The sequence below is a fragment of the Myiozetetes cayanensis genome, unplaced genomic scaffold (assembly GCF_022539395.1).
Source record: "Myiozetetes cayanensis isolate MyiCay16 unplaced genomic scaffold, myiCay2020 scf10, whole genome shotgun sequence".
In the NCBI taxonomy this organism is placed as follows: domain Eukaryota; kingdom Metazoa; phylum Chordata; class Aves; order Passeriformes; family Tyrannidae; genus Myiozetetes; species Myiozetetes cayanensis.
In genome coordinates, this window is record NW_026086605.1 from 19,506,400 (window position 1) to 19,532,416 (window position 26,017).

The 26,017-nt window shown below is 43.4% G+C and overlaps 1 protein-coding gene across 5 annotated transcripts in view; it reads right to left on the reverse strand.

Annotated features, from left to right (window-relative positions):
* Positions 1-26,017, reverse strand: part of SEC31B (SEC31 homolog B, COPII coat complex component) — a 37,476-nt gene that overhangs the window by 4,588 nt on the left and 6,871 nt on the right. For 4 of the 5 annotated variants that reach the window (XM_050305703.1, XM_050305702.1, XM_050305705.1 and 1 more), the window contains exons 3-23: positions 23,688-23,811; positions 22,720-22,915; positions 21,836-21,931; positions 20,625-20,765; positions 19,995-20,137; positions 19,642-19,741; positions 17,513-17,674; positions 15,159-15,311; positions 14,241-14,471; positions 12,938-13,012; positions 12,292-12,375; positions 11,264-11,372; positions 10,684-10,862; positions 9,901-10,027; positions 8,638-8,783; positions 7,220-7,393; positions 6,426-6,614; positions 5,520-5,733; positions 4,803-5,129; positions 3,711-3,749; positions 806-861 (exon numbers count right to left, since the gene is read on the reverse strand). In XM_050305703.1, coding sequence (XP_050161660.1) covers positions 806-861; positions 3,711-3,749; positions 4,803-5,129; positions 5,520-5,733; positions 6,426-6,614; positions 7,220-7,393; positions 8,638-8,783; positions 9,901-10,027; positions 10,684-10,862; positions 11,264-11,372; positions 12,292-12,375; positions 12,938-13,012; positions 14,241-14,471; positions 15,159-15,311; positions 17,513-17,674; positions 19,642-19,741; positions 19,995-20,137; positions 20,625-20,765; positions 21,836-21,931; positions 22,720-22,915; positions 23,688-23,811 — 3,065 coding nt within the window. The remainder of the gene's footprint in view (positions 1-805; positions 862-3,710; positions 3,750-4,802; positions 5,130-5,519; positions 5,734-6,425; positions 6,615-7,219; positions 7,394-8,637; positions 8,784-9,900; positions 10,028-10,683; positions 10,863-11,263; positions 11,373-12,291; positions 12,376-12,937; positions 13,013-14,240; positions 14,472-15,158; positions 15,312-17,512; positions 17,675-19,641; positions 19,742-19,994; positions 20,138-20,624; positions 20,766-21,835; positions 21,932-22,719; positions 22,916-23,687; positions 23,812-26,017) is intronic. The other variant, XM_050305706.1, reaches the window with a different exon arrangement.

Genomic DNA, 26,017 nt, shown 5'->3' on the forward strand with positions numbered 1-26,017 from the left:
ATGGCTTTAACAAGAGGCTAATCCTGTTGTAGTGAGCACAGCCTGAAGCAGGTTCCCAGCTATGCTGCCAGAAAAAAGGGCGAGAAGTCTGTTCCAAGCTACAGAAGAGGAGTGGGGGCTGGGAATGGTGCCAAAGAAGCTTCTCACCACACCTGCCAGCAGGCAGCAGCAATAGAAACGGGGTACTGAGAGCATTTGTTGCAAAGGAGCTCAGCTCACAGGTCCTCCAGGGCAATCACAACAAGGCAGAGAGCTGTAAGACCAACACAGCAGGCAGCTCTCAGGTACAGTTGTCCCAGCTTCATTCAGCAGAAGTGCCCTATCAGTTGGTATCAGCATCTGAGGAAAAATCACTGTGGGTCTCACTATGCTGAGGGGAAATGCTGCCCCCAGCTGTCAGGTGTGAAGTGAGTGTGACCTCAGCTGCTATCAAAACAGTTGAGTAAGCAAGGGCATAAGATTAAATCTGTATTTCTAACAACAAACAACTGTAGACAGCACGGGAAGTACTGACAGAGGATGCAACATCAGAGCTGATAACCACGTTACAAAACAGCCACCCTGGAGAACAGCACGTGACTTCGGATGGCAAAGAGTCAAGATGACTTAAGACTCCAGTTCTAGCTATGCATGAAGTGCAGAACTAACCAGACCAACACACAGAGACCTGCGGAGTTTGTCAAGGAGCATTTATAGGAATGTATCTGTTACATGGCAGATACACTGGTGTACCTGACACATGGCAGATACATTGGCATATCTCTGGCTAAAAGAGAATGAACACACATTGTAGCTGAAAGCTTACCTTTTTCTTTTGAAGGCCTCCTCTTCCAGTAGAGGGATCACTCCAAGATTCCTGAGCTGTCAGAACAGAGAACAAAGGTCAGACTTTAAGAAGGTGGCCACAGCACAATTCATGGTTGCTTGCATGGTTTACAACTTCCTTCAGGAAAAGAGTCCTTGGCTCCAATTCCTCCCATCATTACACCTTTAGACTTTCAATCAAGGAATTTCAGACCCAGCTCACAGGCCCATGAACCAATCTTGCTTCCCTTTCTCTTTCTTAACTACATTCTTAGCATCTGAGAACATGCACAGCCTTCATGAGGTGATGTCTGATCAGACTGAACTGGCACACGCCCAGTCCCACACAGAAAACTTTTTTGCAACTACCTGAAGCCTTCCAGATTCTGCTCAAGCTGCAGAAGTCAGCCTCAGAGTCAGGCCTGAACCTTGGTCGGGACCTGCATGTGTGTTCAGAGGATTCCTGGAGTTCCCCAGATAATATAGCACTGTGGTACCATGCTACAGGTGATAGGGCTTCTCTCCACCACTCTCAGGAATGCCTCATGGTGGCAGCCCACAGCAACGCAGGCTGCTCTGATAAAGGGGGAAAGATCTGGGGTGGGTTGAAATTTTGCCCTTCCAAAATCCTCAGATCAGAACCAAAGCTTAGAAAAATTTGCTCATTGCCCAGCTACAAGGAAATAGACTTAACCAGTAAATGCTCTGGGAGCAGATGGGTGTCTCAGCAGATTCTTCTGTGGTACTTTGCCTCTAACCTCACTTCAGGTAATTAAAAATCCATCAGACAACATGACATGAAAAGACTTCCACATTTCATTCTGCAAAGGTCAAATTGCAACTACCTTGTCTGCTGCTGTCCTGTAAAGGTACCTGCATCTTTAGACAAAACCCCAGTATTAATAAACTCAAGCCCATGAGACAGGAATAATATGTGAGAAAACAGAATAATTCTAAGGGACAATATCAGAATTGCTGGAGCTCAGTGCCACACTTAATGAGCCACTGATCCTGAACTGAGCTTTAAAAATCACAGGGGAAAGATGCAAAAGGTGCTTCATTACTTTAATTACCTTTATTATTAAAATTCTGGCAGCCTCTTTTTGCCCTCCCTTTTCCCATGATTTCAAGACTTGCTCTCTGATGAGTTTGGATCAGTAGCCAACTTAATTAAGTTGGCACTTCTTTTTAGTTTGGGGATTCTGTGCCCTAGAACTCTGCTGGCCCCCACTGAGCCTGTGGCCCAGCAGCCCTTGGCACTATTCCAACCCAGTGGCACTCTGTATCCTCACAGGAAACAGCTATTTAAATTATAGTCTGTAAGCCAGGCACTTAATCATCAGCCATGAGACAACAGGACTCTGCTGCATTTTGCTGCGGTGAAATGCTATCTTGCCTATGCTACTTGTGAAATAGGATTTCTCACCATCCCTGAAAGACATGCTGCGTGGCAGCAATTTCCAGCAATGCTTGTCCTAGAAAAAACCAAGGCTGTCAAAAGCTGGAGTCAGGGATTATCCTCGCCAGAAAGGAGATGAGCCAACATGTTGCTGTACTTCACCCTGTCCCTGACACTCCCCAGGAGCGTGGGATTTCTGTAAGTGGAGATCTCTCTTCACTGCACTAGTAATAATGTTCATAGAGATCACAGACAGGAATTTCCAAAGTGAGCAATTTTGGCCAGTCAGATTGAGTGATTCTACAGTCCCTTTTCAGATTAAGAAAAGTACCAGTCAAAACCAGAACAATAATAGCAAGCAAGAAAGCATTGTCAAGGAAGCCAGTTTGCACTGCTGAACTGGGCATGCCATACATTTCCATTAAATCTGGGAGCAAGCACTGCCAAGGAGAAGGGAATTTTGCAGCAGTGAATTCCAAAAGGGTATCTTCAGCTTGAGGAAGTGCTTGAAATATTTGCCATGGAATCATCTGTCCTTGAATGAGTTAAAATTGAGGTATTTTGTTTCTCTGCTGAACAGACAACTCCCTTTCTAGAGTCTCACTCCACACAGACAGATTTGCTTGGTAGTGTTAGTGCCTATCAAGTACTTGGATCTCCTAAGTAAAGCTGAGAGTTTTGTGCCTGGCAGATGATCTCTGCGATGAGCACCAGTTGCTGTGCAGTGACAGGCCCCTAAGACACTGAGCCTTACCCCACTGACAATGTAGACTAGAAGATCACTACTCTTAACATCAGTGAATACCAAGGAGAGAAATAAGGACAAAGTCAGAAACCCACTACAGTCCAAATTCTCCCCAACAGATAAACTAAGATTCAAAGCCAAATGTCCTCCTTTAACTAAAGCCAAAAGAGCTTTCCAGTTCCCCTTGGAATAGAGCCCCCAGATTCTGCTTGACAAGCTCTATTCCATCACTGCTCCTGCTGGCATTCACCTCCTCCAAACCACATGGGGAAAGCACAAGTGCAAGTAAAGCCATGCACAAGGCTGAGAGTGTAATAGGGAGAAAGTGAGAGATGAGTTACAACTACTGGCCTGTTCCTTGCCTAGAGAACCAAGAAAGGAGAACTGGCTGCTTCCCCATCCTGCTGGCCCAGGAACTACTTGAAAAGACAGAGACTAAGAATGGCCTATTTCCTCTAGAACTGGAGGAAAGTAGAGAAGAAAGAAGATGGATACCCTGTTTTCTGTACCCAAACTCATGATTAAGAGCACGGAGCTTTCATTTCACTTCCAACATCCTCAGCTGTCACTTACTAGTCCTCAGAACAGGTATGTTCCCTACCCCAGCTGTAGTGGTCCCCAGGCATGCAAGGAAACAACAAATGGCAATAAGCATGCACGCATGCACACACATCAAAACGTGCACACACCCCCCTTGCCATGTTTCACTAGAAGCAGCAACACTGCCTCCCCCAAAGGTCTGGAGGCTTCTTTGGGTACTACCTGCATGATCCACGTGGGGATCTAGCCAAGGGAAGAAACCTGAAAATCAAGGCAGGGTGGAAAAATCATCATCACCAACAGCTTTTACTCAGTGAGTAATGTCTCTGGACTACTGTCCTAAATAGCTTTGCAGGAAGGAATTTGTCCAGCTGTAGTTCTGTCTTAAAAATGTAGTTGCCACAGGCTTCACACAGTGGGATTTGCTATCCTTGATTAAACACAGTTCAGCAAAGGATTCCAGGTGGAGGCAAACCTCAGCCTCAGTTCTTTCACTTTCAGAATATGCATGGCTTGCAGAAGCATCTGCTCAAAAATTTATGGATTGTCAGTGTTGTTGTTAGGGATCTCCACAGCCTGGCTAAACCTGTTCCCTGAGACAGCAAAGAATTAACAAACACCAGATGTGGTGATACTGTGGGAAATAGATAGAAGCAATGCCCATCAACTGGGAACTAGGCCCAACAACACCCCTTTTCTTCATAATGCTAGCAAAGACTTCACAGTACTTGCATGATGGGCTAGATTCAAACTACAGACCCAGAGGGGTCTAAAGCACTGCACAGAGGAATCCAGAAGTGATTCCCAGACAAGCACTTTACAACAACAGGAGAAAAATGGAAGAACCAGAGCACAGCAGACAGAGGAATTTAATCCTGAAGCTAAGCAAGGCGTATTTCATGGACAGACAAGCTGCTCTCCCAGCATTTCAAATGCACTTCTCGTCTAAGTTGCATAAGAAAGGGTGAGATCAGCATGCCTTGCACCACGCATTCCATGGGAACCTTCACCCCTTCTGTCAGAGCAAATGCCTTTGGAGTAGATGACTACTCAAGGTGCACTCAGGACGTGAAGAGACATCTTGCAAACACAACTTGGGAGACAGAACAACTGAACAGGTTGAATGAGACTGACATTATTGTTGTGTTTCACCACCACAGCAAGACTCAGGACCATGTGCCTGTAAGGTTTGCCTCAGCACAGCATCCAGCCTTTATGGTGACAGACCAGATCTCAGAAGATCCATGTCCATTCTGTACTTCAAACCCCACCTGGGCTTGTCCTGGACACACCAATCAAACACACTGTACTTACCTGTGGGAGGAGGAGGAGGAATGGCTGCCGGCAGGGGTTTAGTAGATGGAGCTCCAGGACCTCCCTGAGGGTAACCCATGTTCTGGGGGCTGTTGAAAGGTGCTGAAGAGAAACCTAGAGGAGATTGACTTGCCACAGGGAGAGGACAAGCTGCAGGAAGCTGAGATGATGGGACTGAAGCTGGAGTGAAGAGGGCAGGCCTGGGTGGTGGAACACCAGGAGATGTCATGGGCAAGGACTGTCCTGGCAGAGGAGGCTGGCTGGGAAAGGGAGCAGGACCAGCAGGTCTGACTCCCACTGGTCCAAATGCCTGAGACTGTGACACAGCTAGAGACAAGAAAGAGAGTGTATCAGCATCACTTGTTTCATGTGCCAACTACTCTTGGTGCTCTCTTCCATACTAATAAGTCTTCCCTTCTTCAAGCCATACCCTAGAATATTCGTGCCAGGTGTATCTCCCCACAACCCCGGTTACATCAATCAAACTGCCACTAAGTTAGCTGTGGCTTCTCCACCCCTACGTATGCTTAGTATCAGCAAATGTGCAGCAACAGTTACTAGAACTAGATGCGTCAGAAGCACTGAAAAGCCTCTCAGCTGACTTGTTCTTTGCCAGTACAATAGGCCTGTGACGAAGGAAGTAGAGCAGCCATCCATGTTGAAGACTTTAGTCTCAGAAAACTTGGGGAATGGACACAACTATCAGAAAATGCTCACCTGGCCCTGAGACAGTTGCTGGATTCAAGCCCAAGTTGTACTGTGGGTATGGGTGCCCTCTAGAATAGACACTTGTTTGTGGACCCGTGCTGGCCTGGGGAGGGGCAATGTGGTGAGGTGTCACAGACATGGCTGGCACTGGCTGAGGTGTGAAGAGGGAAGGCACTGAAGGCTGAGATGGTGCTGAAGGGGCAAATGATGACTGATAGTTGGGCTGCAATTAAAAAACAAAGAACTTGCAAATAGTCAACAGAGGCAAGTGCATACACACACAAGCAGATGTACTTTCTAGCCCTGTCACTTCTGAGGCAAGAGAAGGTGCTGCTGCTGCCAGTGCCCTGGATGAACAGGATCAAAGGCCTTTCCCACCACATAACTTGCTCAATAAGATGAGCACCCCACTCTTCAAAGTATTCTCTAGCTCTCAAAAGGATTAGCCCTCAGGAGTCCGTTCCCATAGAGTGACCTCCCAGAAGTACAACCAGAGGAAATAATGAAGTAACAATAATGAAGTAACAGAGGCCAGAAGCAAAACTTCCTGAATAATCTTCTTGTGCAGGAACTGAGATGAAGCCCTACTACACTAATTTTACTAAGACATGAGGGTAAGATGGACATAGGAGAGTGAACCACAGCCTCTTTACCCTCAGATTTGAGATCTCAGTGGATCACTACACTTGTAAAAGCCTCCTCCAGGGACTGCATGTAAAAAAGGGCTTTCTGAAAAGATGACAAACAGCCTACTTTTGGATTATCACAGCTTGTGTTTGTTCCAGTGAAGGACATCACTGACAAGTTCCTCAGTGTCTGCCATCTGTGTCATCTCCCATTACTTCATATGCCTTCCACAACCCAGCAGCCTTCCTCCTCCTCCCCAGGCCAGAAACACCTGAACTTAAGACCTACCTTCTCTGGATGTCTGGGACCTGTTTTGTGGGCTGCTCCTTCAAGGGCAGAAGCACCCTTGGCTGCTGGAGATGAGTGTTTGATGACCCCTACATTGACACGAGTGTAGGGAAAAGGGGGTGGCTGCTGATCACCCACATTCTCCCCTTGAGCATGATAAAGCCGGTCTCGGAGCTGTTCGATCAGGAGCTGAAACAAATGATGCTTTAGAAGAAGCACCTTGAGAGCCCCAGATGGGAAATGCTTGGGAGGCATTTAAAGCAGGCTCTGATCTAAAGCACTGTGAATCAACCTGCAAAACTGACCATTTCCCCAACAGCCACCATGAAAAAAACCCCAAAAATGGTAAATGACAATCTGGGAAATCACCTGCCATATTCCCAAGCAGATAAAGTCTCACTGATCCCCCAGTCTTTATAGTGTTCCCTCCCCACATTTGGGCACTAGAGAGATATGTTTCAAACTTCAAGGAGACCTCCCCTTCCTCTACCAGCTAGTTTCAGGAACAGAGGCAGTTTCCCCAGACAGCTGCTTCCCAGTGTTGTTCTCCATCAACCATTTTACAGTTCTATAGCTCCTTTCCTTTTCCCTGAATAGAAGGCACTACAAAGGCAAAGCAAATGAAGACAAAAGCCATATTCTGGAATGCCCCCACACACCTCTATTCTCAAGTTACCATAACTAAGGTGAAACCTTAAGTCCAGATATATGTCAACACCCAAGCTCTCTCTCATACAAAGTATCATTTTTTCCCATATACTACTCTTTTCCACAACAACCTGCTTCTCACTCACCTCTTTAGAAGTGCTGGGTAGGTAATTCATTGCAGCTGCCAAGCATCCTTGTGATGCCAGGAGATTGGCATATTGGGTGATTCGTTCCGCCAAGACAGGGCCTGGTGCTGGTCCTGCTGTGCCTCGGAGCATCTCAATGGACCTGCTCAGCACCATCACCTTCTCTATGAGATCCTGAATATGCCAGGGGGAGGGAAGAAAGAGAGCACTCAGAATGTGACTAGTTTTACTGGTCCATCTGATGCTGAGACAATACCAGATGGCTCTCCCCACTTTCAGCTGACATGGGGTCCAGTGTGAACAGAAGTTACTCCACTCTGTACCAAATACTGTCACTGATGATCATTTCCACAGGTACACTTGGAGAAACACAGGAACCAGGAAGCAAACACTGACACTGCTAATTTTACAGTAAGGGAAAAAAAGAAAATCAGAAGCCACAAGGACATTCCAATCAACTACAATCTTTTTGCTAGGAAGTTACTACTCACTCTAGGAGTGATAAGCTATCAGCTTGGAAGAGGAAGGATTAAAACCACACCAGGAGAAATCCATTAGAAAAAACTACTACTGCGGACAAATGGAGCAGAAGGTTTTTAGTTATACCAAACTCCTTCAACTCCTAGAAATTAACGTAACGTCTATAGCTGTAGAATTAAACATTCCCACTGGTAAGTGGGAGGAGGCCAGCTTCAAACATACTCAGGAGTGCTGAAGATGCCCTTTTTTGCTGTTACTTACTAATGGGATTGCGAAATCAGGGTACTCTATAGCAGAGGGCATTATGTGCAGATACATGAGTAGAAGACTTGTCTGGCTCATTCTGGTGTGTGACAGACATAAATGGAGTTAGTGATTTAGCCAGGACTCGTTTAAGTGTAACAGGTAGGTAATAACACTGACTTAAAAGCCCTGATTCATCTGCAAGATGTGACTTCCCATACATGACCATTCTACTTGCAGTGGGAATAGCGTAGTCTGGACTTAATTTTATTTTGCCAGAGGCTGTTCTGAAGGTACAGCCAGATAACTGGAGCATTAAGTTATACATGGTAATCACAGCAGATGTACTCCCAGGCTACTACCAGTAAGAAGATAGGTAGAGCTCAAACTTCCCTGACAAAAACAAAGCTCAGAGATGTCATCAGTATCTAAAGAGAGGTGGGTAGGCTATGACTCCGGTCTCTGGTTGGATTTATGTGCAATGTGGTCAGTACTGTCTAAACACACAAACCCTAAACATTTCAGAGTGCAAGCCTCCTTCTGATGTAAGCCTGTAATCCAGGCTAGAAGGGGATACTATGGTGAGCACAAACAGGTCTCCACTGTCTGCTGGAAGCCGGATGGGATAATGCAAACTGTTCAGGGCTACCAGAATGGCCTGAAGAGGAGTCAAATCAACATTACAGCATCTGTACCTGGAGGGCAAGTGGTGATGAAGTCTCATGGTTTTTTACCCAGCATTCCACCAACCTCTCCACATTGCCTGAGGAGATATAGCAGAGGCAGGCATCATTGGACAGGGCTCCATCTCCCTCCAACTCTAGGCGGGCACCCAGCATGTCTAGAACGAAAGAAGTGCAGCCAACATTTAACACGCTCCTTTTCTGAAGAGCTCATTAAACCCAATGCTAATGTCTCAGCAGTCTTACTTTGGTTTGGCATGAAAAGCTGTTGACAGCTTTGGATCTGCACCTAATTAGAATCATAGCATCATTTAAGTTGGAAAAGATCTTTAAGATCAAGTCTAACTATAAACCTTTCACTGCCAAGTCCCACTAAACCATGTTTCTAAGCGCCACATCTATATGTTTTTTAAATAACTTCAGGGATGGTGGCTCCACTGCTTCCATGGGCAGCCTACTCCAATGCTTGACAGTAGAGTGTAGAAGGTTTTCCTAATACCCAATTTAAGCATTCCCTGGTGCAACTTGAGACTAGTTTCTTCTTGTCCTGTCACTTGTTACTTGAGAGAAGTACCACCTCCTTTCAGGTAGTTGTAGAGAGCAGTAAGTATACCCTGAGCCTCCTTTTCTCCAGGCTAAACAATCCCATCTCCCTCAGCTGCTCCTCATAAGACTCGTGCTCCAGACCCTTCAATTATCCATTGCATAATTATTGGATAACACAGAGAAATGGGCATCCTGAGGGAATCTCAAAGCCAATTTGGTTGGGAAAAAAAAAAAAGTACTTTTTATACATCTGCCAATTTTTATATGTTTGACCAGATGATGGATTCACTGAAAAAATCCAACACTTTTTTTTCTTTTGTTTGTTTTTTCAAAAGAGGTGTGGGAATCTCTAGGCAATAGTAGGGTGCTCAAAGGGTAAACCTGTTTTAGATGAGTGAAGCCACCCACCTTCTACTGTCAAGGAAATACCTTTCTCCACAGAATAAAAGAATAAATATCACCTTATTCGCGTCTCAGCCTGTCCTTTTTTTTTTCCATGCTACTCCTAGAGGTGACAGGAACCTCTGCATACATAACTTTACACTATGATTCTCAGCTGCAGTGTGCATCTATCATTCTCCTAACTCAACAGTCCACAGTTATTAAATAAGTTCCAGATAGCTGTAAATGAGTTAAGCTTTCCTTCCTCAACTCTATCCACTTCTTTCTGTAAGCAGTCCGGAGGTGCCCTGCCAAAGGACATTGTATCAAACATAGTACACTGCATACCACAGAGCTGGGTATAGTCCTCATGCTTTGAGTACGTTAACAAGATGGCCAGTGCCTCCTTCCAGCTCTGCAGATCACATGTGCAAACAATATCTTGCCAGTTCTGCTGCACAATGGAGGAAAGCAGCTGTAAGGGAAGCAGAAGGCCTGTCAATCACTGAAGCCAAAGATAAGCTGACAGCCTAAGCAAGGGCACCCACAGCGACAGCTCACTTTCAAGCACGTTTCCTGCTGTGCAGCAACCACCTCACTGGACATCAATCTCAGCATCCCTATGTTAACAGCAATTGGAACCTGATGCCTCTCAGGAAAGCAAAAAAGCCCAACAAAGCACTTAAGAGAATATGGAAACAGCCATATTAGACAGGACTAGAGATCTAACACGAATCTTGTTTCAGAGCAGCTGGTATCAATGATTGGGAACACAGTGTTATGATATCCCAAACCCTGTTACACTTCCCCTTTTTAAATTAATAAGCTAGGAACTCCCTAGTTGAGCTGTAAAGGGGCAGTATACTCCCCAGGTTACAAGCATGAGGAGCTGAGACAGAAATCATTAGGGGAAAAAAAAAAAGAACAGAAAACAGAGATGTTCTATGTGGACAACATAAAACTGCCATAAAACTACCAAGATATTAAAGTAAATGCCATATCAAGAGGAGATGCACAGATTCTGCTGACATTCTACTTCCTGCCAAAGCATTTCCACATACAGTCAGAAAAACATTTGCAAGACAGTGCACCCTTTCCCCTGCTCAGTGTGCACACAAAACTTTCACTTACCAGGGAGAGATTTGTTTTCTGCTTAGCAAAGTAGCGCCTCTGGGTCTCCTTCAGGAGGTTCTCCCCACCAGCTATAGCTAAGATGATGGCGTCAGCAAAGCGCTCTGCTCGCATGCACAGCTCCACTGCACCCTCAAAATTCCCCAACAAAAGGGCTTGGCTGATGAGTCCATCTATATCTACAGAGGTGAGAAGCAGAGTCAACCCAAAGGGGCATCACCCAGATGCATTGATAATGCTTGTTTTAAAGAGAAGGCAGTAAAAAGCATATGCAAGCCCAGCTAAAAGAAAATTTAGAAATCCAAATCAGGTTTTGCACTTAAAAAACCCTAACACTGACTTGACTCTAAGTCTTCCATTATCTAGAAGATTCTCCTAAATTTTTAATCAGTCTCTAATCTGGGAAAAGTCTTTCTCTGCTCGATGCTGAGATATGCTGCATGACCCTTGGAGTGGTCACATATTTTAAAAGTATCCATCTGCTGGAGTGGACTACATTCTTTCTGGTCTCTCTACTTTTCTGATTTTCCCTCCTCTCCCCTCTTCCTAAGAGGACAGAAACACACTTCATGTAACATACCTTCTGTGACAGGAATCTCCAATGTGCTCATATTCTGTGGGATAAGGTTATCAAAAAAGGATGAAGAGGAGGAAACAGCAGCTACATCATTGCTGGAATTCATCAAAAGCTGTGCAAAGAGTGAAGAGGTTAATTATTCACTGAACACACAGATCCTACCCAAAACAGTTTAGTGGAGTATGGAGTGGGATGGGGCTGCTCTCCATTTGGTTGCACATGCTTATATAAATCTGATTTCCACTTGGAAACCCATCATGCCGCCTGTCACTGCTTTATCAACCTTTCACCAGGGCAGCAACAAGAGCAGTGCTGCTACTGACAAAGTTTAGGAGATTGGCAGTGCAAGACATGCTGGTCAGCATTCATCAGCTCAACTGTCAGCCCTTGAGTAAGGTGAACAATTTTGGATGGAACAGGGACAAGACCAACAAGAGAAATCTGTAACTAACACGTTGGATCACAGCCATGCCTCATGCCCTACTGAAATGCAGGACACAATTTGTACCCCTAGAATATCTCAGACAGTGTTTAAGGTTTGTGAAGAAGATTACTAATTTGAACATATAAGTTTTTAGAGGAGCAAAATTTACAGAGAACCAGACCTTGGAAGGCATCAGAAGATGGACATACCAAAATTATGTGAAAAGACATTCTAAAGGAGAGAGGTGAAGAAGAAAGAAATGCAAAAGAAATACCACAGCAGAAGCTTCATAGAGGAAATCCAGAACTGTAGCATGAAGTTAAGCTGGGGTGAGGCTAATTCTATCACTGAAGAAATCAACACTGGTGGAGCAGGCCTTCTTGCAGTGTTAACAGCCAGGAGTCCTTCTTCATCATTCACCCATTTGTTTTGAAGGCAGAAGGGACCATTATGATCATTTAGTCTGACCCTGTGAGGGTCTGACAGGCCTGTGAACTGCCCTCTGTAATGCTGGCATTGAGCCCAACAACTTGTGGTTGGAATTAAACCTTCCTGTTCATTCTGCCCTCCTGTGCTCTCCCAGGCTGGCAAGATGTACAGGACATACCTGATCTGGTTGTGCAGTGTTCGTATCATCTACCTCAGGAAGGGGCTGTTTATCTGGGATCCCATTACTCAAACATGAGGCAATCTAGAAAAGTAACAGACATGCACACAGTGAAGCCCCTATCATAGTAAACCCCTGTACAGCAAAGGTACCAAGGGACTGCCAAATCCCAGACACAATTCCCTCAGCTCTTCCACCCGTTTGAAAACTTCTACCTCACCCTGTTCCTGTCTGGCTGCCCATCAGAGGCTATTTATGCTTTTCAGTGCATTATCCCTCAGTGCTAAGCCAGACTGTCTCCACCTGTCACCTTCTTCCTGGCTGAGGAATCCTCTGAGATGCAGACAGCAGAATGCTCAAAGAAGCTCTCACAACTGCACTGTTTTTACGCACTTCCAAGAGCACCAACTGCAAGCAAAATAACTGGGCTCAAGACCCCCTTGGTTTGATTCAGTACAGCTACAATTACCCCTTACAGGTGCTCGCATTTGCTTTTTAATGGGATATACTTCAGGTGACTCCCAGCTGAAATTTCACACAATTTGGTCTTTTGTGTGCACTTGCTCAGTTCCAGTAGGGACCCTGCAATTTTTCTGCAGCAGCTTTAGTCCTGTAAAGGTTTTTCTCTATTGGAAAGACCCTTTACCTTTTTTTGCAGATCTTCTTTACTGTAGCCCAGCAGCTTGAGGAGTTTAGTCCTGGAATCCTGCTCCAAATTCACCTGAGTCCCAAAGAATATTAAAAAGACAAAAAATATGTTACAACTGAGGTACAACTGTATATAGGGATTATGACCGTGTATATATCTAGTGTACTTGGTCATTAATATCCTGGATGGTCTAGAATTGACAAGCTAATCTCTACATAGAGAGAATGGACTAATCTGAGACTCTTAGCTGGCTTCACAAGAATTAGTTAACTAATTGTTACAGAAGCCCTCTGCATGGGGATTTCAGATAGTCCCAAGGATTCCCTTTGGCTGCACACAGTCTAATTGACAGGTGCTATTTGTATGCTTTAAGACATGATTAACATTCTGCAAGGAGAGAATCTGTCTGTCTCAGTTAAGTCCCATGCTGTTCCTACTACAGAACTGATCAAACTATACATGGATAAGATACTTGTAAACAGTCCATTTCAGAAACTGTTCATGCAGAGGTAGAAATGGTCCTGCAGGACACTTCTGTGCAGAAGCCTGGTTTGTATTTCAAAACAATCAATCGTAATAGATCTTACATGTGCTAGAGTGGTCGCTCAGGACCAGCTGGACTATAAAAACTGACTAACACAACAGGTTGATGTATCTCATCCAATGCAACTCAAGACAACTGCAGCCATGGAGACCACTGTCACCACCTAGACTACCCCTGGCCATCCTATTCAAGACTCCCTGTGCAAATAAAATACTATGGAAAAGATACCAATATTTTGCCCTCCACACAATCTGCCTATGAGTGTCTGTAAACCACTGCCAAGACTAAGTGTTGTCTTTTTAGAACAGTGGCCACTCCTTATTACTGAAGTCTTTCAGATTACCAAATTGTCAATGAAACCATTGTTCCTATGTAGGGTTAGTCAGTCCTCATGCCACTGCAGCTCTCTCCCTTATTCTGGGGAATCTTACTGCCCATTTGGACTTTGCCTTGAGAAATAAGATAGAGCTCTGCAGGTAGCAGGCGAATATAGCTTTGCAGTGTGTTGAGGTAAGAAAATCCTGTTTGAGGAAGCCCAAACAAGTCCACTGAAAAAACCATACCTACTGAAAAACATGACAACCTCCAAGACCTTAGCTGCAAAAACTTATCTAAACTTATCTGCAGAAAAGTAACTACTCTACTCATTCAGTTCTATTTTTGAGAAATATAAAGGGCTAGAGAGGACCATAATGAGCACATTCTCCCCATGACAGAAAAAGAACTGACCTCTGTATTTCACCACAGCCATCCTACCTTCAAGAAGTTCCAAAGGTTCTCATCAAACGGCAGCTTGGCTGTCTGGATCTTGCCCTGGCAGTAATCAAGGAGGTTCCCTGACTGCAAGGCCATCTGCAGTTCTTTGGATCGGAGTAGGAATTCAGTTTCAGTAGTGACTTGACTGATGAACACCTGATAAGGGTAGGTCTGCTGCATTTGCTGTCCAGGAGCTTTGGTAAGACCAAAGGTAATCAGCTTTCCTCCAAACTAAGAAAGACAAAGGGAGACAAAACAAACATTTTTATAAACAGAGGTAAAAGCAACTCACTGAGCTCTTCATTTAGCAAGGCATTCTCAAGCTCAGCTGCAAACACAAGGAACTAAAGAGTTTAATATTTATAGATGGCAGGGACATTGAGGGAGTTCACATCACTTGTGCATATTCTATCAGGGCTAGCCAACTGCAAGTGCCAGAGAGGCACAGAGGAAAAAGTACCATTTGGAAGTGTTTGTTCTTTTGTGACATGGAGAGGCAGACTGCAATGACAGAAACTATCAGGTGAAGAGCAGGCACTAGACAGATAGAGAACAAGTCAAGCCACAAGCTAAAAGAACAACTCAGCCTTCCAATTTAGGAGCAAAGATGTATGGATAGAAAAAAGACAGAGGAGAATGGGAATGCATGTCAGCCTACAAGGACAGCTTTTATGACTCTTCCTTAGATTTATTAACTCCTATTTATAATCTCCCACTCTCTGCTATAGGACTCTTTTTTGTTGGAAATATATCTTAATGTTGAGTAGAAAATCTTCACTTCATGGGACACCACACCGCACCTTAAACAAGCATTACAACAACTAGCAACAGAAAGATAAAGGTTTCTCCAGTGAAAGGAAAGGACTGTGTCACAAGACATTTATTAAATTTTCAGCTAAAGATGCTCCAGTCACTTACTGCGAATGAAACCCCCACAGGTCTGCGAATCCATTTGGGTGGCTTTTTTAATGGTGGAATCAAGGTGGTCTGAGTTACTTGCTCTGGCACCTGCAGAGGAGGAAGGCTCTGTCCTGTGCCAAAGGGATCCAGGTTGTTGAAGGAGGAAGAGATCTAGAATCAGATGGAGATAGGAGCAAGATATAATTCAATTCCTCTCTGTATGGACAAAAAATGATTGCTTTGGAATTAGTTACTTTCCTCACTGATGAAGAACAAGGCTAGTACAGCACCTCTTCCTGGAATACTACCAAGCCCCTATGCAAGAGAAATTGTATTTCCAAACAGTTCCAGAAATCATTTCTCAAGAAAGTTTCACCTTGAGAGATTTTCAAGTACCTTTTCCTTAGCAAGATGCAAATTTCCTAACAAACAGTGTTTGGCCCAGCACCCAGCTCAAACACAGGAGTTACAAAATTACTTGTTTTATGCAAGACAGTAACAGCATATGGTCAAAAGTTATCCGATTTATTTCTTGTTTTGCTCACAAAGGAATTCCGACTGCCTTTCTGTTGCTGGAGTCTTTCAAATGGGTTAGTTTTAAGGAGTGTCTCAAGGTTTTATAGCTTAGAAGAGACTGATGAAATAAACTTTCTTGTCTAGACAAGAGAGTGTGTCAAAAGTTGCCCCTGATCCCGATTTCTGATGTTGAGGGAGTCACTAAGCATACATACAATGCTGTTGACAAGCATTTTTCATTTTTAACATTGTTTGCATAGATTTATTGGTAGATAACCCTAGAGATAACCCTGTTCAAGTTTGACTGGACCATAGAGAATGGCTCCAAAATTCAGCTAACCAGCACACTCAAAAGGAAGCAACATAAGGTTGATCAAGGTAAGGTTGCTGAACAAAAAATCATAGGCAGTGTTTTGTCTTTCTTGAGGGAAAACCAATTCCAAAGAAAGAACACTTCACAGAATCACAGAATGTGCTAAGTTGGAAGGGACCCACAAGGATCACTGAGTCCAGCTCCTGGCCCTGCACAGGACCATCCCCAAGAGTCACACCATATGCCTAAGAGTATCATCCAAATGCTTCTTGAGCTCTGTCAGGCTTGGTGCTGTCACCTAGTCTTTGGGGAGCCTGTTCCAGCACCCAGCCACCTTTTAGGTGAAGAACCTTCTTCTGATATCCAACCTAAATCTCCCCTGACACAACTTCAGGCCCTTCCCTCAGGTTCTGTCACTGGTCACCACAGAGAAAAGATCGGTGCCCATCCCTCCTCTTCCTCTCACAAGGAAGTTGTAGACTGCAATGAGGTCTTTTTCTTGAGGAACAGCTGATATCTAAGAGATCAAACACCCTAAACCTTAAAAAAATAAATATACACAACCAGGGTATCAGTATCATCAACCACCAGGTCTGTAACAGAGCTTCTGTCCTGATACTGTCGAATTCATAAGGGAGAGACCTCTTGGCCACAAACTCCCTGCCACCATAACTGTCATTATCTCCTTCTGCTTGTGTTCTTACTTGTTATTCTATTTATCTAGGAATTATTCTACACTACTGTTCTCCAGTTTTGAACAGTGGAAGTGTAGCGCATGAACATGAAGAATGCACAGAAAGAAAATTCTCCATGGGTTAAATAAATCCTTAATCTCCCACAGCTGCTGCTTGATAAAGTATTTTCTGCCTCTTGCAAATCCTATGAAACTGAACTCAGTCAGCTGTAAATGACTATATAAATAACACTTAAGCCGGCTCATACGTATTCTCTTAAAACCTGTATTGTAAGGCATTTGTTGGCTGGGGTAGAGGGAGGGAATTAAAAGACTAGACACCAGATTAGAACTAAAATTTTAGACAGTAGTGACATTTAATCTGTTCAGAGTTTGCCCATCTATTCATTGGCTAAATAATGGGTTTCAGTATCAAAAATATTAACATACGCCAAGTTATAGTCAACAGACTTGAGGAAAATTGCTAATAGTGGTTTATAAGCTACTTTATGAAATTATCTTCTAAACTAAGAATAACATATCCTATTATTTAGTATAAATGTATTTAATTTTAACCTAATGACAAGACAAGCTTGTTAATCTTACATGTATGCTGCTTCATTTTTAGTCTAGTAGTAATAACCATAAGATACATCTGACCTCAAAACTCCACTTGATTTTGGTTCTCTTTACACACTTGGTCAAGAGGCAGTAGCTTCTGATTCCCACACCACACAGCCACATGTCCTGGTGCATGGGACAGACTGTATTGCTTAAAAATCCTACTGTTACATATGTGCGCTTGTACCACTGAGCAGTCAGGTGAGAAACTGCCAATCTGTCAAGTGTAACACATTCGTAGGACTTTACCTTGTCAGCCTGTGTCTTCTGCTGAGCTTCCAAGTTCCCACCCATAACAGAATAAATGTTGATCCACCCATCAAATGTGGCAGCAGAGAAGACTGAAGGATTCCTAGGACACCACTGGACATCAAAGCACCACTGACTCCGAATAGGCAACTCATAAACCACCTATCACAGAGAGAGAAAAGACAGAAGCATAACACAAATAGTCCCCTGCCTTCCCCAAATTACTTGCCCACAGCAAGTGTGTTACACTTTATTTACATATCACCATTGTATACAAATCTTATTTTTACTTCTTGAAGGATGCATTTGCAACTAAGTTATAGCACATTGAGTCCAAAGAGCAGAAGGCCACAAAAAGCTCCTAAATCCAAAAGCAACAAGTCACTTTTGCCCTACTTTTTAAGTACTACTGTATCAGACTACAACAGCATTGTCACATATGATGTTAACCAAGGGGGAGAAACCAGAAAACAACATAAGAGAAACAGAAGTCAAGAGGCAAGAAGGTGTCATGAGCAAGAGCTTATAAGCAGAAAGACTAGGCTAACAAATGTGACAAGGAAAGTAGAGAGCCTACAGAAAAAAAAAAAAAAGACAGCAGGAAGAGAGGACTGTAATAGCTGCACATCAATTATGAAGGTCATTGCAGCCAACAAGTTTATGGTCCAGCACTCAAAAATGCAAAGTTCAATTCATGGCCCAGCCACAGACTTCCTGCCTGATGTTGGGCAACTCACTAACACAACCTTGACTTTGAACCTCCAGTTTGTAAAATGAAGAGATTTCCTTTATGCTTTATAGAAACAAAGCACAGACAATCACAGCTTCATTTTCTGTGGGAACACGATCTGTGTTTTCTGTTTCCAGGTATAAGCAAACTAATATAATTTGCTTATATTAAAATCTAGATTGCTAAATTTAAAAACAAACAAACCGCCACAAAATCTAAAACCCAAACATATCCCAAAACCAAAGAAACCAACCCTTTCCCCACACTTACCAGATCAGCCATTCTGTATAACTGTACTATCCCTACTACTGCAAATCTTCCCAACTTTTGTAGCATCTAGAAATTTTGGTACCAAGTCAAGAAGAGCCTCCTAACAATATATATGCACAAAAGTCTAACTTGAATTTGGACCCTGCAAATCTACAGCAGCATGCGTAAAGACAAGTCAGCTGCACTAAAACTGTTTGTGTTTTTTCTTCTGATTTTTCTACCAAAAGACAGTGAAAATAATTTTGTAAAAATTAGACATCAGGAATGTTTCAGAGTCTCATTCTCTTCTAACCATTAGAGTTCTGCACAAAGTGAGCATCAAATCCCATTAAACTACAACAGCAACATTTCATGTATTTTAGGAAAATTGATTAACTTTTTTCCATGCTTCCCAGGCAAAAGTGGTCAGCTAAGTGAAACTGTCCCATGAAATGAGTCTAGCCTGGGGCTCCCAGATGGACTTTGTTCAGTATTGTTAGAGCACTTTCCCTACGCTATCATCAAGATCAGCTGAATAAATTTTGTTCAAAGTTCAAAATTCAGTTTTATCCAGAAATTCAGCACTGAATGAATAAGAGTGCATAAAACATTACACAGTCCTATTTTAGTTCAGTTGATGCCTAAATATTCCATGGTAGATGGTAATTCTCAGATATGTGACTAGATAACCATACATGTGAAGCATGAATAAAGTTTACACACATTATTTAACTATATTATTCCCCTCTCAATGACCCTAAAAAATGCTCTTTGTTCTCTTTCAAATTTCCTCCATAAAAACCTTACTACCCTAGGTGAAGGAGGAAGAGGAAACACATGGAAACAGAGAACACTAATGTGTGAGTATAGCAAGACTAATCATAATTAGTTGAAATTAAGTTCTAGCTAAAGTTTTCTTCTGTTTGTGATCCCTGGACACAGATATATCAGGGAAAATCTCAGCCTGCCGGTTTTTTTTCAGTCTGGATATGGACAACACTCTCATTTACTTCAGACAGGAAGAGTGCAAAAGAAATACCTGAAAAAATTATATTAGTACTCCACAGGGATACAGGGAAGGGACACACACATGGCATAGCACACAACTCCATAAGGCAGACACTGTGTCCTTATAGCTGTGGTTACATACCTCCCCCATACTTGGGTTCCAGCACAAGATCCGGTTGTCTTTGGCACTACTCAACAGCAGTTCGGGGTCAGCCTGGCACCAAGAGACAGACAGAACTCCCCTAAAATAGATCAGAAAGAAATGAGACATATTTCCTATCCAGTCCACTCCACCACCCACTCAGTGAGAGAGCACCATGCACCAGCACTTAGGCTCAGAAATGCTAGTTCTCACCTCTGCCTTCAACCAGATTCATCTGTGAAATAAAGCAGGCCCAGCAGAAAATCATAGTTCTCCTAAGCCCAGTGTCTCAGATGTCTCCTTTTAGAAGATGGAGATCCTTGAGAAAGGCAACACAACATGCAAGCCCTCACCTCGTGTGCCCTTCCAGCTGGCTCAGAGGAGAGGTAGCAAAACGCAAGTCCCATATTTGGATCACTGGCAAGCGGTCATCCTCTGAGGAAAGGACTAGCTGGGTTGCAATTTCTGGATGCCAGGCCATTCCTGAGCAATGCATCTAGGGACAAAAATAGCATAGGCTGAAAATTCAGCAAAGCAAACTGGCAGTAGCACAAATGGCCCAGAGCCATGGCATTCTGTACTGAAATCGCCTAGAATGCTTGACATAAAGCAAGTCTAGCAATGTCTTGCTCTGGGCACCTTCTATACACAGTAAAAAAAACCCACTGCCATACAGAAGTTGAAGTTCAAAGATGACTTAGGAAGACAGTTGGGATTAAAACACAGGAGGCTCCTTATAAATGAGCTGTGAAGACAGAAACTGAACGCTGCAGTGCCTGAATTGTAGGAACAATAAGGAGGCTTTTTCTCCATTTCATTAGAGGAAAAAAAAAGAGAGGTGCTTTGATGCTACAACTCCAAGAGAACTAGTCCCAACATCTCATACAATAAAAACACTTGTTCCCAAGAATCTGTGACATTGCTTTGTAGTCACATGTGGCATGTTTTAAGCTAGTTAGAATCACAGCCTTTTCTACACTTACTCTGTTGCTGTGGTCACTGACTTTGATGATAGGCTCATTCTTCCGGAGGTCCCACACTACAGCCTTGCCGCTGGGGTGAGCAGAGGATAGGATATGCTGCACCTGCCGATTCCAGGACACCACACTGATGTCTTCATGAGGCTGCCAAGATAGGAAAGGCCACACACTCATTATTCCCAAGTTGAGGGAACACCAATCACAGCATTCTGTCACCAGCTTAACTAAGGGATTTGGGATTTGATGATACATAGATTCCTCTCTTCAGTTGCTGATCAACTCACTGGAAATACCAACAGCACTGACCAGAAAGACTAGGAAAGTCCTTACTCAGATAGTACAGTGGACAGCAAAATTCTATGGGGGAATGTCAACTGGAAGAGCACCTTTGCATTTTGGGAGCAGGTACTGGATTCTGCATTGGCTAAAAGTGTTATAAATCACTCCAGAAAGAACTGCAGCTGAGGGAACACAGATGCTTCCACCCTGACTTCTAAGATGAACTTAAATGGAAAGATGACCTTGTGCAACACTTCAGGAGTGCAGTGAGATGGAAAATGATGAAGTATTCAAGGTAATTGTTGCTATTGTATCTACTACAATGCAGGAGGTAGGCAAGGAAAGAAACATGAGATTTACTAGAGGAAAAACCTGGACTGCTTTTAGGCAAGTTTACTATGATTTTTCTACTTTCAGGAGTTGATTGCCCTGAACAACATAATCAACATCAGAAGATCAGAAGCTTCTTCCTCTTCAAACTCAGGAAACATTATCTGGGAGCAATAGCCAAGATGCATTTAATGGTTCACTGGCTCTGCTAGGAATATGACTTTCATGAGATATGAAAAGCCTCAGCTGAAGCCTGAAATAAATTCATTCCTCAGAGAAGGTCCAATAAACCTTCTTAATCCATCACACATGCCCCAGCTGGATCACAAGATAAACTGGTCAGTTACTTCATTCAAATCCATAAAGAGTTTACCCATCCATGTAAAGTGTATCCTTCCAGAGCTTGGCAGCCTACCTCCCCTCCCTTTACAACACTTTTTCTGCCCCCCAGAATGAAGCCACTCACTTCTCATTCATCTTTCTCCTGACAGACTTCAAAGTCATTTACAGACTGACTAGGCTAGGATGTCTCCACACACATCTTTTTGTCTTGCCTACTGAGATATAAAACTGCAGGGATATTGCCCAGAGGAAAACTCATTTACCTGTGACTTAGTCCCTGGAGTCATAGGCACACTGAAATTATTCAAGTCCCAGATGAAAATTTCAGAATCATTTGCTCCAGAAGCCAAGAGATTACTCTGTAGAAAAAAAAGAGGAAAAGTTCAGCTGAGTTTCCTGATCACAGAGAAAGAGTACCCAGTCCTTAAAAATAAATGGAAGCAAAAATCCCAAGATCTTCCAAAGTCAGACAAGAGCTACATTTCAGAGCAACTGGTAAGCAGAAAGATACTAACTGGATTATCAACCAAGCACATCTCTGGCCTCTGTGCCTTCCGGTGTGCCATGGTACAGACCCTTTAAAATTTGTCTATTTTGTGCAGGTGGCTGCTCCTACTTCTGATGACACTCTGCCAGAGGCCTGGAAGCCACTCTCTCAGTCCAGCTGAGCCTTTGCCCTGCATCCTGTCACCAAGGACATTTCTTCTGAGGAGATGCAGGTTTCCACAACTGACTGCAGATAATTTTCAACTTGCCTTTGTGCAACCAGGAGAACAATGTTCTGTTCACTCCTCCTTTATGCTGCAGTCCCTTGAAGTGTGAACAAAGCCCCACTGAATTAAACACCAACCGAGCAAATAAAATAAAGAAGTTTTAATTTCAAATGGACAACAGTTTACCATGTAACAATATTACAAGACATGTTTTTATAGAGAGGTAAGAGACTTGATCAAAGTCACAGGGTAATTCAGTGACAAAGCTGTGAACAGAACCCAAATACGAGTCTCAAACTAAGCTTGTGTCACATGCCTCTTCAGTTAAAAATTGTTCCTTCACTTTATATATCTCTATTCATAAAGGAAAAGCATATTTTCTAACATGAAGGTTAGCTTTCCTTCAGTTACAGGTACCTTGATGTTACACACACCTGAAAAGGGTTGAAGTCAAGAGCTCGAACAGGACCTGAATGCTTCTCTGTCTGCCCAATCACAGGCTCGCCCTTCGAAGTCAAGATGCGGTGCACACTGTACATTGTCAGTACACCATTGTCCCCTCCACCAATCACCACTCCAGAGGACTCTGAAGACCCATTTCCAAAGTTCCCCCAGATCAGCTTATGAAACCTAAAAAAAGAAGAAAATAAAGCTGGCAATGGCCGCAATGTCTGGTGGAATTCAAGATACCCTCTGCATTACCAAAAACCACATTGATGGTTTGACCTATCAAACATATCTATCAGTCTGCACCTTAAACAATCCCCTTTTAAGAGGACTTGGGCTCTTGCATGCAAAAAAAGAAATAAGTTTCCTTCCAAAGACTTTTAAGGGGAACTTAAAAAGGAAGAGCTTGTGGTTTTGTTTTGTTTGTTTTAAACTTTTAGGATCTTACATAGGATTTAGTGGGTGAAATCCTCTAGCCTACATTATATAGAAAAATAGATTAGAGGACTATGTGCATTCATTCCCAGAGCTGTTATCTGGAAAATATATGTTTACCCCATTTAAAATCTGCTAGTTAGAACAAGGCTATGTTTTACACTGGGTGTAAATGTCACCCACTGATCAACCTAAGAAATCATCTTTTTTTAAAAAGCTAGAAGGTAAATTTTGCTCTAACTCTAGGCTCTTTAGTGCAAATTGTTAGTCACAGCAAATAATGTCTCTGCTCACTGACTGACTACCATATAAGTAATTTCAGATTTCTCTAATGGTCCAATTGCCCTACTTTTATACCCAACATGATCTGTGTCAATAAAAATGTTCCATTTTTGAAGACAGAGGTCAACTGATTCAAAAGATCACTTTACACGCTAACATTATCTCCTCCTCTCCTTTCTTATACCAGAAAACCATTTTCAGTTTTACTGACTGATACATCAGTATGAGCCTCCAGTACCTGTTTGAGGCAGGAAGTGTTCCTTTCTGCTTCATGTCCAGGGAGGGATCCCTGAAGTCAACCTCAAATATTTCCAAGGTGGCATTTGTACTGAAGGATGCATCCAGTTGCTGGGCAGATGTTCCTAGCAGAAGTACAAGGGCAACACAAGTGGGCACTTTTATCAAAAGCACAAGATACAAAAAGAACAAGGCACTGAAAACCTATTCTTCCTAGTCAACACAACCTTATTCTTGGTGCCTGTTCAAAGAGAGGACATGTCTGAACACCTCAGAAAAAACAAGAATCGACAATTCTGACAAAGGCCTTGAAAGAAATTAGAAAGACATTCTTTAAGAAATTCTGGGCACCAAGGTCACTGTTGCACAGATAACTTTCTCTTCTGGGATAGATATAACTCACATACCCTCCTCCTTGCAACCATGGTTTCTGACATTAGGTTCTTCTCTAAAATACAAATGCAGTCGCATCATGAAATCCAGTTGCAATTATGATCCCAAATACTTTTGTGTACAGCTCCTCAACCATGGCCATGTGTCTTAATTAGACCTTCTGAACCCACTCGGTAGGTAAAGTTCTTCAACCCTAACCCACTAAACGTGGCTCAATGACCCACAGACAGCTAGCAGTCACACAATGATTGACTTCCTTCCTTCTCCCCAGCTTACAGAATAAAAGCTAAAAATTGATTTCACATTGCCTAGTGGGACACTGCCAGGCAAACAGTCCCCCAATTACCACAGGCTGTGGCATTGAAAGTGCCCAAGGGACTATTAAAAAGCAGTACAAATTATGAAACTACATGGTTTCTGATCTAAAGAAGACTGAAGCCAAGACCTTCAGTTCAACCAAAACTCTGGCCTTGTTATGGAAACACAAAATAGACTATCCACCCCAAAAATTATAATGTTGTTTCTAAGGCAACGGTTGACATTTTGTCACTTTGACAGTCATCCATGGGAAAAAAAGTCAAAACAACTGTGCAGTGCTGCACAACCCAGGCAGGAAACAGAGCTGACAAGCTGGGCAGACAACGGTGGTGAGGTGACTGTGGCTATACACCAGGTGCCCACCAAAGCTGCTCTATCACTCACCTACTCAGCTGGACAGGGAAGGAGAAATATAATGAAAGGCTCATGAGTGGAAATAAAGACAAAGAGAGATCACTCATCAGTTACTACCATGGGCAAAACATTCTCAACTTAGGAAAATGAGTTTAATTTTAATTACCAATCAAATTCAGAGTAGCATAATGACAAAATTAAAACTAAATATGAAACCACCTTTCCCTCTACCCCTCCCTTCTTCCAGGGCTTAACTTTACTCATGAATTATCTACCTCCTCCCTCCCCCACCAGTGCAGGGGGAACAAGGGTTACAGTCAGTTCATCATGCATTGTTTCAGCTGCTCCTCTTCCTCAGTGGGAGGACTCTTCACACTCTTCCCTTGCTCCAGTGTGGGGCCTCTCCCATGGGAGACAGTTCTCTACAAACTTCTCCAATGCAAATCCTTCCTACAGGCTGAAGTTCTTCACAAACTGCTCCAGCATGGGTCCCTCCCATGGGCTGCAGTCCAGGAACAGACTGCTCCAGCCTCAGTCACCCACGAGGTCAGAAGTCCTGCCAGAAAACCAGTTCCAGCATGGGCTCCTCTCTCCATGGGGTCGCAGGTCCTACCAGGAGCCTGCTCCAGCGTGGGCTTCCCACAGGGCCACAGCATCCTTTGGGCATCCACCTGCTCCAGCATGGAGTCCTCTGTGTATTCCAGGTGGGTATCTGTTCCACTATGGACCTCCATGGGCTGTGGGGGGGGATAGCCTGCCTTACCATGGTCTTCACCTCAGGCTGCAGGGGAATCTCTGCTCTGGCACCTGAAGCACCTCCTGCACGGACCCTGGTGACTTTAGAATTGTTTCTCTCACATATTCTCAATCCTCTCTTTGGCTTCAGTTATGCAGGGCTTTTCCCCCCCCACTTCTTAAATATGCTATTCCAGAGGCATTACCACTGCTGCTGATGGGCTCAGCCTTGGGCAGCGGTGGGTCCATCTTGGCTCCAGTGGACACAGTGGGAGCTTCCAGCAGCTTCGTACAGAAGCCAACCCTGCTACCAAAACCTTACCACACAAAAACAGTAAAACCACCCAAGTTGCCAGCTCCACACAGACAATAAACTTGCCTGCTGTCAACTCAGTGAACGGGATGACTTTCTGCTTCAGGAAATAAAATTATTATAACAATTGTGAATAATTAGTAAAAATCAACAAAACAAAATGTAAGGTTTTGCAAAAGTACTGAAAATTGAATGTTAACTAAAACAGGCAACTTTAG